The following is a 16382-nucleotide window of genomic DNA, read 5'->3' as shown; positions in this document are numbered from 1 at the left end:
ATATATATGTATAGCTATAACCTTGTGAGTTTAAAGTTTGTTCTGATACCTTATGTATATACTTGTAAAAAATATTTTGTATAATTTTGTGATAATGTAGATCCCAAAATATTTATTTAAAAAACATATGTTAACAGTAAATGAAGGCATTTTAAGGAACTGTTCCTATTTTTTGCCCTTGCCATTCCAACTGTTTCACCCTACACGCCCCAGCTCACTCATCCTTTCTCAGAAAGCAAGGGACTGAGATATTTGGGAACCATTTACCAAAGCAGCAGTCAACCCAAGAAGCTTGTGTTATCATGTTTTTCATACTAAATTCACTTTAAAAGTCAGGCTGAATAACTGTCTTAAGCCACCTCAACACTTTGGGCCACTCCTGTTTTCAGAGTCAAAGAAAACAGCAATCCAACTTTTGGAAGAAGGACAATGCCCTCATACATCTCTCTACACACATAGCAACGCTGTAGCCTGAAACTGGATTATCAGTACTAACAATGATATCACCAACATTGTAAATGCTGATACTTGAACACAGCAGTTTCACACACAAACATGCCTCAAATGTTTTAATAGAATTCATCTTCTCCTGAAACTATCTTTCCATAGTCAAAACAAAACAACAAAAAAAACACCCAATGTTAAAATCACTTAATAAACGTACAAACTTGAAAAATTAGACACTTCAGATAGGCAATAAACTTCATTATTATGAAAGCAATATATTCCAAGTTTCAAAGATTTGACAAATTCTGTAGAATGTCTTTCATCAGTAATGGAAACTTTCAAACTCCACAGTCTTCTGCCAAGTAGGACTGGGTGTCATTCACTGAATAAAAAAAACCAAAAATTTTTTCAATTAACTGCTTTAATTAACATCAGTTAAAGAGAAGTTGTGTTTTTTCAGACAATGAATATTTGGTTCTAATACTAACATATGCATTTAAATTTACAGGCCACAGTAAAAATATTTTGAAATTTACTTTCAATGTTTTACAATTACTAATGTCTAAGAAAACTGATGTGAGATTTGTAAGCAGTATAACTCTTGAAGGCCTTAAGTTTATGTTCACATAGTATGTTCAGAAGTTAAAGAAAAATCTGATGTGGAGATGATCTAGGTAAACAAGCAACTGCTGAATGAAACAAAATTTGGTTTATGTAGTAGATTATTTTTCCAAAGGACCCTTAATTGAACAGCAGAGAAAAACCAAAGTGATTAAGTTTCCCCCAAATTTGTATGCTTATAAATTTAAGAAACTAGATACTAGAAAAGCATTTGAAATGACATTAGAAAAACTGATGTTAACCTTTACCTGGTTTGAGGTCGAATCCACTTCAAGGCATGTCGTGGTGGTACAGTAATGGTGGGATGATAAAATGTACAGTCAGGTCTTGTACACTGAGTGTTAAATCTACAGTGCTAAGGAGAGAGAATAGTTTCAACATCTGCAAAGCTAATACAAAAAAACACAGCAATCTGAGATGACAGTAACCAGCCCACCATAAGGTTAATGGGGCAGCAGAGATGATCTGCAACTTCCGCTTTAATACACCACTGAAGCCCTGAAAAATGGACCCCCACCAAGACACAAAATCCTAATGAAAGAATAACAGCAAGTTAAGTTTCAAAAGGGACTTTAGTATGTAATACAAACTGCCTCTAATCAATGTACTAACCACCTTGCACATACTGCCCAACATCCCTTATATTTTACCCCCATCTGTGCCCAACTGCAGTTGGGGAAGTAAAGGCCTTTCGTACGGTTTCCAGACTGCTATTCCAAAGAGAAGATGATTCACGCTGAGCAACTAAACAGCTGGAGACACATCAACCAATCTTTAGTACCCAGACAATTAAAACCATGGTAGAAGTATGGATGGTATCATTAAATACTACTGGATTTCATCATCTCAGTTCTGGCATGGGGGCTGCGGGAGGGGGAACACACACAGGGGCAAAGAAGAATGGAAAGTGACCGGCGAAAGTGAGCTTCATTCTCCTAAGAGATTAGGCTACGGTTCAGACAGCTTGGCCTAATGGGCCAGACGCGGGCTCAGGGACAACTAAGGAATAACTTAAAGATCTTAAAAACCATAACATGAACTCTAACAAAAATGTTAAACGTTGGGGGCTGGGGGAAGGAAGACAGTATAGTTTGCTAGTGACCTTACAAGCTCAGAATTGAGAAGTTACCACTAAATTCATTTTTGGGAAAATTAAAGTTCTTACTTTTGGATGATAGAAGGGACATTCCATTTTCTTACAAGCAGGGAAGTAACGGCAGAGCTGACTACTAGAAGGTGGTGCTGGTGTTGTAACTGCTGACAAAAGGACAAAGGTGAAATTTATTTGGCAAAATAATTTTTAATGCAGTCTGCTGATATTTTTATGGGACCCACTTTTAAGTTAAAACACAAGATTTATATATTCATTAGTTAAAATAAAATACTTTAGGGTTTCCCTGGTGGCACAGTGGTTGGGAGTCTGCCTGCCGATGCAGGGGACACAGGTTTGTGCCCCAGTCCGGGAAGATCCCACATGCCGCAGAGTGGCTGGGCCCATGAGCCATGGCCGCTGAGCCTGCGCGTCCGGAGCCTGTGCTCCGCAACGGGAGAGGCCACAGCAGTGAGAGGCCCGCGTACCACAAAAAAAAAAAAACACTTTAGAATACTATAGGATGGGTACACTTGTTCTTTAAAGATTAGTTAGAATAACTGATTATGGCACAATGATTTCTGAAACTATTCCTTGTTTTTCTTTTTAATTCAGTTTATAATCACAAAATGTCATTTTTCACCCAAATGTAGTAGGGCACAAAGTCACCAACCTGGTTTTGGAGGCAGTACTGGAATTCTTCTACTCATATGAGTGAAGGGACACTCTGGTTTAGTACATTTTGCATCATATTTACAATTTGGATGAACAAACAAACATTTTTCAGCGAATTTACAATTGGGGAAGGCTCTATAAAACAAAAAGACATATTACTCACATTTAATCTCCTCAATGCATTACTAGTTTTTTGTAGAGAGAGTCCATTATACTCCTAATTTCATCACTACTTGTTTTGAGAAACACAGAAGTAACAGAAAAAAAAGGAAACTCCATTTCTAAATGATGCCAGATATCAAAACAGGACACAACTGTCTATTCCAAAGCCTGGGGTAATTGGTAATTCAACTCAAGCCAAGCCACCATGAAAGGTAGAAGGGTTTTTTGTGATAATAAGAAACACCACTTACTCTCTAATTAAGGTCTATGTAACACTGTATGGAGTAAACTCAATTTATGTGAGCACAACATATATGCAAGGCACCATACTATGAGAAAAAAAAAAATGAGACATCCTATGGTCTCCCTCTATATGCACATCCATAAAATTCTCACATCAAAATTTCCTTAAAGTTAAAACATGATGAGATTCCACCTACAGGACCAAAAAAAAAAAAAAATTCATCTCTCAAAGCTCACTCCACAGAACCAGCCAGCTAGCAAGCAAAAATTATACTGAAGTCCAGAATATTTTCTCATTACCTATTAACTAATTTTTTCCCCAAAGTCTTAAAATCTGTGTGTGAACACAATGCAAACTGGGGCGGTTACCATATACCCATCTCCTTAAGTGTACAGAATCCTCAAGGAAACCCAGGAATTTCAGTATCTCAAGGTATGAGGCCCAAAGAAGCCTCCTCCTACCTCCGCCACCAAATACACACAGACACAAGCGAATGCTGTCCTGCGAGCGCCGGAGTAAGTATCACTGCTGCATTTAGTTGTAGAACTCAAACTTGTCCACAGAAAAGAACAAACAAAAGTCAGCTGTATCTAGAATTAACCTGAAAACAGAATTTAGTGCGCTGCTACTCACTTGCAAGGCGACACAGGATGATGGTAAGCACACTCATCCCCATTTTTACAGGCAGGCCAGTACTTGCAGCGCTCCAAAAGCTTTTCTGGTTTCTGTGCCACACTCAGTTCACTCATCTCAGCTACAAAGGGAAACAAATTAAAAGGATCTCATTAATTCTGATCAATTCAGGGACATGGCACCTTTAATAAATTTCCCTCAAAACCCAGTCTTACAATCTTATGTTCTTCTACGTGTATAAGTTACACAAAATAAATGAGTCCAATTAATTTGATTAACACGGATACTAGAATCCTATAAAGGATTACTAGGAAGTAGACTACGGTTTTCACTGTGAAGAGTAAAGTGGACAGTGATGCTGCAACTAGAGCCAAGTTCTCACCGAAAAATTCTCTCAAAATTATTTCAGCTGAATTAAGTATAAAACAGGAAAGAATGTCAAATAGGGAGCCAATAAAATGAAATGAGAACTGAGCACACCAGGTGATAAAAAATGTGAACTAATTCTCATATTCAGGTTAAGATGATAAGTGTCTCAATACAAGTGTTCCCACTCGCTGAGGTATGTGCAGTTTTCTAAGTCCAGGTGATAACTTCACATCAATGTATAAAGGGAAGAAAAGATTTTTGCTTAAAATGAGTCACAAATGTCATAACCTACAGGGACCTGGCAGATCACCTAACAGAGTGAGGCTGGCTGGGTGTAAGGTGATCAAATGGCAGAAAGCCTCTTGGAGGAAACAGAGGTTCGGAAGAGCAGCCCAAAGAGCTGTGTGTGACCACCCATGGCGCTCACTGCCGCTCCACTCAGGAGGCCATGTCCCAGATACAATGTCAACTACTATGACGTGGGAAAATGGAACTAGTGTTGCCAGACTGCCTCCCAATTCAGGAAGCCAAAGACCTTTTTATATGATATCTAAATTTTATTTTATTTTTTGGCCAGGCTGTGCGGCATTCAGTATCTTAGCTCCCCAACCAGGGATCGAACCCATGCCCCCTGCAGTGGAAGTGCAGACTCCTAACCACTGGACTGCCAAGAAATTCCCCTATGAGATCTAAATTTTAAATGCTAGCAACTAATTGAAACTTAAAACACAGAATAAACCAAATAAAATTACACCTGAAGGCCATAAGCTGCCAGCTTCTGGCCCAAGACACCCTAGCCAAAAAAACAAAGAATCAAGGGTGTTACATATTATGGTTCGTATTCATGTTCATCAGAGCAAACAGCACTTCAAGCACATCACCTAGTCCTCCTGCAGCTGCAATTTGGCTCTGTCACTTACTGGCTGAACTAGACACTTTGGGCATGTGTTATCCAACATCTCTGAACTTCTGTTTCCTCATCTATACCAAGAGAAAATAATGTCTTCCTTAAGAGTTTCATGATTTAATGAAAAGAAGAATGTAAAACAGGCAACCAATCAAAACCAAACAACGCAACAGCCAGTATCAGGAGTACTTATTGTTGTAGTGACCCAACCTCGGTCTTCATGAAGGAGAACAAGGCACACAAATCCCGTCCTGAAGCCCAGCTAGGAGCATAATCAGACAGCTATCAGGACTGTGCCTGACAAATTTTCCATGCTACTTTAAAAACAGTAAAATTTATTATTTAGCTCCAGGATATAAAAGTATCCAATATGATAGTCTGGAAGGAGGAGTTTTCTCCACTTTTAAATTTTCTTGTGTGTAACTCCTGCAGAGAAAATATGTTTTACCATCCCCTCCTAAAGAACATACTTTAAACCCATATACATGAGAATGCAGACCATGTGAAAGAAGTTAAGAGAATACCCAAGAGCAGGTTGGCTAGAAAATGGAGTAAAGTTGCTAGATCTCATGAGCAATATTAAAGAAGTTAAACACTTTACAAGGAAACTTTATCTTTCTGATGAAAAAATTACATCATATATACACAAAGGTCACAATGCTGGTTTTCCCTAACATTTACTTCATAAGCTATTAAAACTCTTCCTATTTAAGTTTTAAGAGGCAAATTCACTTTTTATTGCAAGCTATAAAATCTGTGCTGCCATAGAAGGCCAGTGGGAGCGGCTTAAAACATATGCTGCTGTTGGTGGCCTCCTTGAAACACTCAACAGAAAGCCACCAAAAGCAATTACCAAGTTTCAACCTCCCTACTTGGAGGTGGAGAGCAAGAGAGACCAGAGCCTCTTTGTGGAGTTTTTCCAGCCTCACTTATGTCCTAACTACCATTACAAAGCTTCATCTTTGAGCAGCCATGAAAAATTGAGAGTCCCAGATCAAAGCAATGGTAAAGAAGGCTCACCACTCATCACAGTTGTCTCCATAACGGCCACAGCACTTGTGTAACCCAGGCAAGAATTTCTACTAACATGTTATTTAGATTGTCACTGCTATGACATGTATACCAATAAAGCCTAACGTGGACATCTACATTTAAACAAAATTAGACCCTAACACACCAAAAATTAAACTACCAAACTGAAAACCAAAGTACTAAAACCACCAGAATCTTCTCTTATTTTAGACAAATATATACAGGATCAAGAAATCTGGACTGCCTGATTACTATAGTTCTTACCACCTTGGTTAACATGTACAACTTTTCTTCCTTTCAAAGAAAGGTCAAATATTTCAACTCCCTCCACCAATCAAAACCATGACACTTACTGACTCACAGCAGAAAAAGCCCTCAGTTAAAGATAACAGCACCATCTCCTTTGCTCAGTCATGATCTCCCCCTGAAGGCTATTTTTAGCGACTGAAAAAGGTATTTGGTACATTTTCGTATCTCTACCAAAAGAGGATTACTTTGCAAAAATATCAAAACCCATTATTGTTTTTTCTTTGATACTCTTCATATTTAAGATTCAGTAACTGTCCCCCCTGCCAATGAAGGTGTCCCTAAAATTTTTACAAGCTATGAGGAGCATGATTATCATTCTCTAGCATGAATGAAAATGCTCAGTGGCACTGCACCTGCCACTGGTGTCCAGTGAGAGAAGCACTGATAAGAAATGCCTAAAAGCATGCTGCTATCTGAACTGAGTTCACCTGATTTCCAGTAACTACTATGCCTCTATATCAATTAATTTAAACATAAGGTCTTTTCTAAACTTCCAAGAAGTATTTTGACAGATTAGGTGAGAAACTCCTTTCAAGGGAATTTCACTGAGGTAGAAATAGCATCGAAATCCAAATTGACTTTTCTGTCAAGCTAATTACGAGAGACTACTGCTGGTTCAAGTGGAAAGTAACAAGTATAGTTTCTAAATGGGAAAAAAAGGTAAACAAGGCACCAAGAACGATGGTTCATCCTTTAACAAGTATACTGAAGAGGTATTTTTTGGCTTCCATGGCTGAACTCCATTTTAGCACTGGAATGACAGCCCACTTATGGAACACATAAGGGACAAACAGTCTCAAATTTAACTGGTCATTTTGTCTGAGAGAAGGAAAAAGGCCACTACTGAATTATAAATAAAAGCAACGCCTACAACCAATATTCATTCAAGGTTGAGAAACATGTCAAAGACATCCTTCACAATGACAGCACCCTGAGAAGGGAAAGTCTGAGCTCCCAACACACCGTTTGTAAAGCTACCATCTGGGTCCTCAAGCTGCCTGCTCAGCAAGTGCAACTGCTGTGGGTGGAGGAGACCCGCGAGTCCCTCGTGTGAGGCTGCAGTGTGGTGTGCGGGTCTCATTCCTTCAAAGCTCATGTCCTCCTCTTGATCTGACATGTATCCTGGGGGGCTGGGGACACCATCCAGCGTCACTATAAACTTGGGACTTGCAGGTTTATCTGGTTGTACAAGATCTCTGCCAGACAGATAGAAAATACCATAGAATTAGGGAAACACGCACAAAAAGCCAAGCCTCCTAGAGTGCTCTTCAACAGAATTATCAGTCCCTTCCTTGGTTTGCGGTTTCTTCATTAACAAAAAAGACTTGGTAGGACTTACAGGTACAGCATCAGTGGATTCCTGCTAACACACAATGACTACAGCCAATCACTGCAGCATCAACACCACCGACCCTTCAGGCTGCTCTCAGGGCAATCTCCCCTCAACCCTGACCCCTGGCATCCGTTTGACCTTCATAGGGTCAAATGGAAATAAACGGAGAAACCAGCATCTATGCTCAGAACACAGAGCCAGCAGTTCTATATTTACACTGATTTTATTAACTCTATGTTTGTTTCTTTACAGAACATTCAGTCCATTATCTAAGGAAATAATCACCCCAACCCAATCTGCTAACTCTCTGGTTAGACTTCCTGATTTTGATCACCTGGCTTTTTAAATTTCATTTCCTGAATGTGCATAAAGAAAAGAATCTCTTCAGATTCTTTTTTTTTTTTTTTTTTTGCGGGCCTCTCACCGTCGCGGTATCTCCCGCTGAGGAGCACAGGCTCCAGACGCACAGGCTCCGCGGCATGTGGGATCTTCCCGGTCCGGGGCATGAACCCACGTCCCCTGCATTGGCAGGCGGATTCCCAACCACTGCGACACCAGGGAAGCCCCTCTTAAGATTCTTAAGGATCTCTTAAGAAAAGAGCTAAATCATATACTGACTTATTTGCAGGATAATGGATTTCTGAATAAGAAAGATGAACTGGAGTTTTTGAAAACTGGATGTGCCTTATGATACATGGCCTAACTACAGAATCAATAAAGCACTCTACACTGGGGGCTAGGATGGGGAGGGGGGAAGCTGGGAACTAAAGGTTAACCTCCACTTCTAATCAACACAAATTAGCTACACAAGAAAAAGAAACCATCTACCGTGTCTGCATAAGGTGTCCTGAAAGTACCCGAAGGGTATCTGCAGTCTTCATCCCCGACTCTTGGTTTGGTGCCACTACTATTTCCTCAGACAGCTTTGGCTTCTTCAGAATAAATGATCTTGTGTCTGCATGGACCATGGATTCCATGTCATAGTAATCTGAGCCAAAAAAATTGGCCACAAATGTTTACTTTTGAATATACCTTGCATTCCCAACATCACACACGTGAGAAGAATGTCAATCTTTTATATATTTGTAATTATTTTCAAAGGAAAATTACAATGGTTCTACTCAGGAATAAGGCTGCAATTCTATGCCAAACATCTTTTCAAAGAAGTCAAGTTTTCCTTTCCTCATACAGCATATTATCAAGGCATTCTAATGAACACTTCCTGCCTACAGTATAGAAAGGTTCTTCCATGAGGCATCTAATGGGATATTATTAACAATAAAACTTACTTAAGTACAACAATATTTTCTAAAAACATAAAGAATAGAGACTCTTAATGCACCCTAGAATGATACCAAGGCTGTTTTGAAAAAAACAATCTTTCTAAAATCTGTTTTGTTCATTTTGCACACTTACAGAGCAGAACATACCCTGATGAAAAGAATACAACTGGCATAATTTCTGCCTGGTTGTAGATGGACTACTTTGAAAGGGAATTCTAAGATGAACTGACATTGTTAAAAATATAGCAAGGAAAACTGACCTTTAATGTAAGCAGCCACAGATCACATCATCTACGATATGATTTTTAAGCTAAACTACTTTATACAATACACCAAGCCCTGGAGCCCAGGATGCAGTTGGTTGACCTATCAATAGGCAATCAACAGAACGAAGTTAGTAAGTCACAATTCTCTTAAAATTACCAGGGAAATAACAGAAACCAAAATTCACAGGATATTTATTCACGTTCATTCACTGAACAAACTGAACATGTGAGAGCACTGTGCTAGGTACACAAAGAAAAAATAGAAAAATAGATGTATACATAAATTTCAGAACAGCATGCCCCAAAAGGTGATCCAAAAGAGGTATGAACAAAGTGTTGGGAGAATACAAAGTAACCTACTCCGGCTGGGAAATCAAGGAAAAGTTTACAGAGAAAAAAAAAAAAGCTTACAGAGGATGAACATTTGAAGCAGGTATTAAAGGAACGATCAGGAATAAACTAAGAGGGAGAGAGAACTGGAGAATAGAGCATTTCAGGTAGAGTCACTGGAGAAAGGCAGGGGCTCTCCTAGGGACACGGTGAGAAACGTGGTGTGACTGGAGGGGTATGTGGAGGGCTGAGTAGGTAAGTGGCAAGAAGGCTGAGGCGTAAAGGATCTTGTATGTGCCAATGAGTTTGGAATCTGGTCTAGAAGAAGTAAGTAATCCAGAGAGTTTTCTAAGTAGGGAAGTGACATGAGCAAGTTGGTTTTTGGAAAAACACAGTGGCAGGAATGGACTGGAGTCCCAGATCTCAGCTATGAGGCTTCTTCCCAAGAGAGACGGAGAGACTCCGAAATACCAGATTCTCACCCCTTGTCCTCTCCTCACACACGTCAGAGGAAGAGGAGACACATTCCACACTCGAATTGGCACTAGACTTCACAGCAGATGCATTTTCAACTACTGTCCCAGGAAGGAGGCAAACCTGCTTTCCCCTGCAAGGGCAGGAGAAACAGTAAGACAAGTGTAGGAGGAGAGGCTTGTCCTTGAAGCAGGACAGGAGAAAGAACAGTTTTAAAAGAGAGCAAAGATAAATTTCAATTTTAGATTTCTTTAGTTTGAGGATTTTGTGGGACACTCAGGTGTTTAGAAAGAAGTTGAAAATTCAGATTCGAGACTATCAGGAGGGGGAGAGAAGTAAGAGAAGCAGAGTCGAAGCTGAAGGTGAAATGAGGACATTTAATAAACTGTACATAGTTGGCGCTGCCGTCTTCTCACGGAATCCTCACAGGGAGCCTGGGAAGCAGGTTTTCCTCCATGTTACGGACGACCACTTGGCAATTCCAAGCTCTCAGATGGTCTACTGAGCTCTCAGAGCTATAGCAACAGGAGGGCCGCAGTTCAGCCCACGGGCTGCTGCCCCTTCTCACCGCCCTGTTCTTTCTGAGGCACAGCAGTTCTACTAGTCTGCATCTTGGGAGAATACAGTAGAGATGGAAATAATGCTGAGGGCACGACAAAGGATAAAGTTAACATTTTAAGGGGCAGTAGCGGAGAAGGGGAGTTGAAGGAGAATGAAAAGGAATTAGTAGAAAAACAGAGAGAGAGTGAAGTCCTGGAAGCTAAAGGATCAAAGATGGAAGAAAACATTGGAACTCAAGTGCCACACACCACAGCGTTTAGAGAACTGTGCACAGAAAACAGAGCTATACACTCCACACGAGCCACTGGTCACCTCTGCAAGACTCACGAGAGCAGCCTGGGTCAAGTAGGGCAGACAGATGGGAGAGTTAGTGACATCTTCTGGGTAAAGACCACAGGCTGAACCCACGCATTGTTTCCTCCTGAAACTCTAATAAAATGTCAATTAAAGGGTTAATTTTTTTAAAAACTCACAGAGAAAATAATTGTAAAAGAAGAGATAACCATATTTTGAAAGTAGAAAACTAACTTAGTAGATCTCGAAAAGCAGAATCGTAAGCCAATAATAAAGCAATCTAATGTGGATCCCAAGATTCTTCAAAGGCTAAGAAAGTGGCAGCACAGGGGACCCTGGGAAGGGGTTGGGAGAAAACAGGGTACAACAGAAGTGGGTTCAAGTGTCCATTTCTCTTTTATTTATCTGTTTTCTTCTTTTCTGATCCTTACCACACCTATTCCCCTAACCTTTATGTTAAAGATACTTGGAATAATTGGAGATGTGCTTTCTCATCGATCATTGCTAGATAAGCTTATGATGAAGCATCATGGTCTCTGACAGAAAGGTGCCACAACAAAATTAACTAAAGGTATATACTATTAGTTTTAAAAATCAGTTAGATTTCCTGGTAACCTTTGACCACTTCTCTCTTAGAGAAAAGTGGAGCTTTAGACTCCTGAAAAGGTAAAAAGAGAGAGGGGTTCTGGACCAATGAATGCCAGCCATGTTGAAAGAAGTACGATTCTGAAAACGTGTGGGTTAAGTAAACATTACATAGTAGTTAATGTTGAGGTGCGTCCCTCAGCCCCCTGTCCCCACTTAGCTCCCAGAACCCTGACAGCCATTCCATTTCTTGAAAGATCTTTCTTTGGAGAAGCTTACCAACCTGATAGAAAAGACCCAAAGACACAGACATCATGGTGTCCCCAAAGTAAACAGGCAAGACAAATCACTCTCCACTGCAGGATCTACATTCAAAAGTCAAAATCCCCTACCTCATCCCCCAATTAATGAACCCAAAACACCAACCAGCTTTTTAAGTGCCCCACTCTTAAATGTAAGTCAACCAAGGATCCTCAGACATCTGAGAACCTGTCATGAAATACAGTGATCAAAGCAAACAACCTGGAGAAAACAAGACCAAGGAGGGAGGGGAGGAAAATGTCCAAAACTGCCTTTAATATCTTCAGAGAAATAAGAGAAAGTATTACATACATGAAATAAAATCAGTAGGTTAAAAAATAAATTAAAGGAATATGCAGAAACAAAAGGGCTCTCAGAAATAAAAAACGTGATAGGAGGTAAGCAAAGGATATACTAACTCATAAGCCTTGTAGAACTGCTTGATGCTTCAAATTGTACATGCATCATGGATAAAAATAAAGGAAACAAAAAAAGTTTAAGAGTTGATGACGCAAATACAACATACACAGACCTTAGCTGCCGAATATTTTGAAAATACTCTTATGTAGAAAGCAGGATGGAATGTGGGGAGATGAGAGGGCAACATCAAGGATGAAGAAAACCTCAACACCTTTATAGACAGAAGGGAGAAGCCAGAAGAGGGTAGAGCCCAAAGTTACAGAAGTGTGGTGACACCAGGATGTTCGTCAACTGAGTAGGATCTGGCATCTGGGTAAAAGGTAACCCTTAGAGACAGTAAGCACACCTTTCTAAGACAGAGGCCAGGAAGGGTCAGGGAATATAGTTGCTGACTGTGGAATCCTGAACACGGGTGAAGAAAATTCAGTTAGGAGCCAACAGGGAGGGGTCAAGGGACCACAGCTTCCAACACTGGGCAGGTTTAGAGGAAACAGATGCAGGAGAAAACAGGATCTGAATTAACGATTCCAGGGATCCAATGGCTCCTTTCATTTATTCAGCAGACAGTTATTAGGCACTTACACGCATCTGGCAGGGGCCAGGCACTGAGAACACAAAGATAAATAAGGCACTCACCCCAGTCCTGAGGTAGCCCATGGTATTTCTGTCTGTGTGCTGGGGGTCAGGGAGACAGGTAAACAAGTTACGGTGGCTCTAAGAATGGTAAGCTCTAGGTATAGCCCTGGCCATGAGATTCTAAAGTGAAGCACAAGTGAGGAGATAATGTTGAAAATGCCAGAGGACACTAAAGCAGCTCAGGGCAATGGCAAAATTTGGACAGAGAGTAGGGCAGGGACTCAAGTGGTCCCTAAAGCAGGGGCATGAGCAGCCAACAGTTTGCAGGGATCTGGGTGAAATGGCATCAAAGGAAGAAAGTTTCTGCATGAGGTGAAAAATACAAACACCACATAGCATGAAGAAAATGCAGATCTTATCTCCTGGCCCTAAAATATTTTCACAGATCTTAATACGGAATCTTAGGGCAGGATCTAAGACATACAAGATACATTAAATGAGGTGTAAGGAATGGAAATAACAACTGAAAAATGCTAGATTACAAAGAAAATTTAAGATTATTACCAACCTTGACTGATCTGCAGAGTTTCTGCCATTACTGGGTCAATTTGCAGTCGGGATAACAATTGCCTCTGTTGAGTTCCTAGAATACAAATTTTAAAACTTCACTAAGCTTAAAAAACAAACAATACCAGCACGTGTGCTTCCCAGAAATTAAGACCAAAATAATCTTTCTGGGTTCTTAATTGAAAGTCTTTAAAATAGTTTAAAGCTTCAACAATACAATTTAATAATATTTATAGACCAAAGGTCTGTAAGACAAAAATCTGTACTCAGGTTAAATCAAAAATGGCAATGGTTCTCCCTGTCTGGAAGCTGGTTTCCTTGGATTGGAGATAAAGCCTGGTGCTAAAGAAAAAGGGGGTGCAAAAGCGAGGGGGAGGTGCTGCAAGGACCCTCAGCTTGCGTCCTGGGAGACAGGCAACAGCCAACTGCAAGATCAACATGACAAGTGTTTCTCTCAATCACCTAGGCTCTCACCATTATAAGTCAATTCCCCCACCCACAGAAGTGCAAAACAATACCCCAGAGTTATCTGATCAGAGTTCCCAAAAGACAAACTACAGGCTTGGATGGATACAAAAAGAATAATGAACAAGTAAGTAGACACTCAGAGCTCTACAGCCCAGGTCCTAAACCAGCAAAGCATGTAAACAATCACTTGGATCTCCTGTAAGAAAAGATGCTCAGCTAGAGTGTGTATTATTTCTTAAACACGTTCATAATTTCCTCATAGTTACACTGCAAAATGAAATAGAACAGAGACACAGAACTGATTTTTCTATCTTCAGTTTGAGTGATGGGAGAATATCATAACTTCTCCAAACCTCCCCAGCCCAGTGCTCAGCAGATACTAGGTACTCACTTGCTGATTTAGAACAGAAGTGTTACAGTACGGTGTACGAGGGAATGTAATTGATAGGGTTCCAAATACTGAAATATCAGTAAGACGCACGCATGCTAAATCTTAGTAAATCTATTACTGTCAGTTTCACAAGGACAGTCTGCTCACTCAGTGCCGACATGTAAGTTGGCAACTGTTTGCCAACTATCATGTTTCATTAAAATTCAACTTCAGTAAAAATTTTAAAACCTACCAAAGTTTTATCAGCTATTTTCTTTTAAAATATATTATATTATATTACATTTTAGTGGTGTGCAAAAAGAAAGTTAATTCCTTTCAAAATTATCATGGTTAAAAACACAGTAAATCCTGAGGAGCTGACCTGAAATACAGATATCATTTGGTCAAATTGTATTCCTGTAGGACAGCTTGGGAAACTGATGTGTAATTAGGTTACAGGAATTCAAATACTAACAACAGGTCTCTTTAGCATAAACAGTGAACAATGGAAGAATTATACATTTCCAAGTAATTTCACAAGACAGACACATGAAAGAGGACCATTCTCTGACATTTTAAGTTTTGCTTCATCTCTCTATACTCATCTACCTTTTCAAACCATCATTTTAGAGAGATCCACTAAAATGGACGGAATTCTAAAGTCTAGGCTTCTAAGTTAAATCATGTAGAAGAGTCTGATTTTGTCATTAAAGGTCCATGAAAAATTCAAGTTCTCTGTGCCTTGCTGCCTCCATATGAAAACTACTACACGATGATATCACATACTAGGAATTTACCTTTCTCAATGTTTCTAAGGAAGCCAATTATTTTTACATCAGTAGTTCCTGACTGTGATTCAAAATCTACTACCTCTTGAAGATATTCAAACTGTCTGCTGCATTCAGATGTTAACATTGAATATTCATTCATTTTAACCTCCAAAGATGAAATTTTTGCTTCATTCTGTGACACTCTAACATTTAAATCAAGAAGATTTGCTTCCACTGTCAAAATTGCTGCTTTCATCCCTTTAATTTCACTGATATCAGTTGATATTTTCCTTAAAAGTTGGGAAATATTGTCTAGCTCACTCAGTGAACAAGAGGAACTTGTTACAGAACCTAAGTCAATTGGCCCAGGTGAAAAGAAAACTGGTAAAGATGGTGATGGAAACCTTGAAGACATTTTCATAAAATTCTCTTTCCTTCTTAGTATTTGGTAATTTTTCTTTCACAGCCCATTAAACTTTCATCAAAAATAAAAGCAATCACTAAGGCTGTTACTTTAAGAAGTATTAAAAGTAACATTTTAAAACCTATAAATTAAAAGATAGAGCTGTACATTTCTGGAGTCAGAGCTCCAAAGTAAATCTGAAAATGCTAAACAAACCAGACCAATGTTCTCTTTGCCACAACTAAGAAGCCCTAATATGCAGGCCCCTGTATCCTGTGAGTCTTACTTATAGCTCCTCTCTGAACAATAAACCCTATTATTACACACAAAATAATTCTGGCTTCTGATTGGCTGGAAGCAGACATGTGACACACAAAGAATTTTCTATTATTTACCTCATATGAGGAGCACTGAAGATCTGAAGCATAAACTAAGCAATAAAACAGCATGACATACTTCATACCTGAATATGATGTGAACTTAATGTACTTTTGCCCCTTCATCAATTACCCATAATTTTCAAGCTTCAGATTATTTTTAAATTGTTTTATCTAGTATCGAGTTTCATTTCCCCTTGAAAATAGTAATAGGACAGTACTTGACACTTCCTTTCTAGGGAGAGGATAGGGAGGGTAATTGGACCCATGATCACAGACAAATCTCTTTAAAAATATATGTGGTGGGCTTCCCTGGTGGCGCAGTGGTTGAGAGTCCGCCTGACGATGCAGGGGACACGGGTCCGTGCCCCGGTCCGGGAGGATCCCACATGCCTCGGAGAGGCTGGGCCCGTGAGCCATCGCTGCTGAGCCTGTGCGTCCGGAACCTGTGCTCTGCAACGGGAGAGGCCCACAACAGTGAGAGGCCCGCGTACCTCAAAAAAAAAAAAAAAAAAA

At 39.8% G+C, this 16382-nt stretch overlaps 1 protein-coding gene across 24 annotated transcripts in view; it reads right to left on the bottom strand.

Moving 5' to 3' along the window:
• Window positions 1–541: 541 nt before the first annotated feature.
• ZC3H14 (zinc finger CCCH-type containing 14) overlaps window positions 542–16382 on the bottom strand; it is a 38343-nt gene continuing 22502 nt past the window's right edge. For 9 of the 24 annotated variants that reach the window (XM_027120259.1, XM_027120263.1, XM_027120264.1 and 6 more), the window contains 8 exons: window positions 13480–13554; window positions 8651–8810; window positions 7453–7685; window positions 3873–3993; window positions 2832–2968; window positions 2234–2325; window positions 1317–1423; window positions 542–829 (listed from right to left, as the gene is read on the bottom strand). In XM_027120259.1, the coding sequence (XP_026976060.1) occupies window positions 823–829; window positions 1317–1423; window positions 2234–2325; window positions 2832–2968; window positions 3873–3993; window positions 7453–7685; window positions 8651–8810; window positions 13480–13554 (932 nt within the window). In that variant the 3' untranslated portion in view covers window positions 542–822. The remainder of the gene's footprint in view (window positions 830–1316; window positions 1424–2233; window positions 2326–2831; window positions 2969–3872; window positions 3994–7452; window positions 7686–8650; window positions 8811–13479; window positions 13555–16382) is intronic. The other 15 variants (XM_027120270.1, XM_027120280.1, XM_027120281.1 and 12 more) reach the window with 7 other exon arrangements.

The sequence above is a fragment of the Aethalodelphis obliquidens genome, unplaced genomic scaffold (genome assembly GCF_003676395.1).
Source record: "Aethalodelphis obliquidens isolate GAN/ISIS:26980383/991018 unplaced genomic scaffold, ASM367639v1 scaffold21, whole genome shotgun sequence".
NCBI classification, from domain to species: Eukaryota; Metazoa; Chordata; class Mammalia; order Artiodactyla; family Delphinidae; genus Aethalodelphis; species Aethalodelphis obliquidens.
The sequence above is the reverse complement of the archived record's forward strand: the minus strand, read 5'-3'. Positions and strand labels throughout refer to the sequence as shown.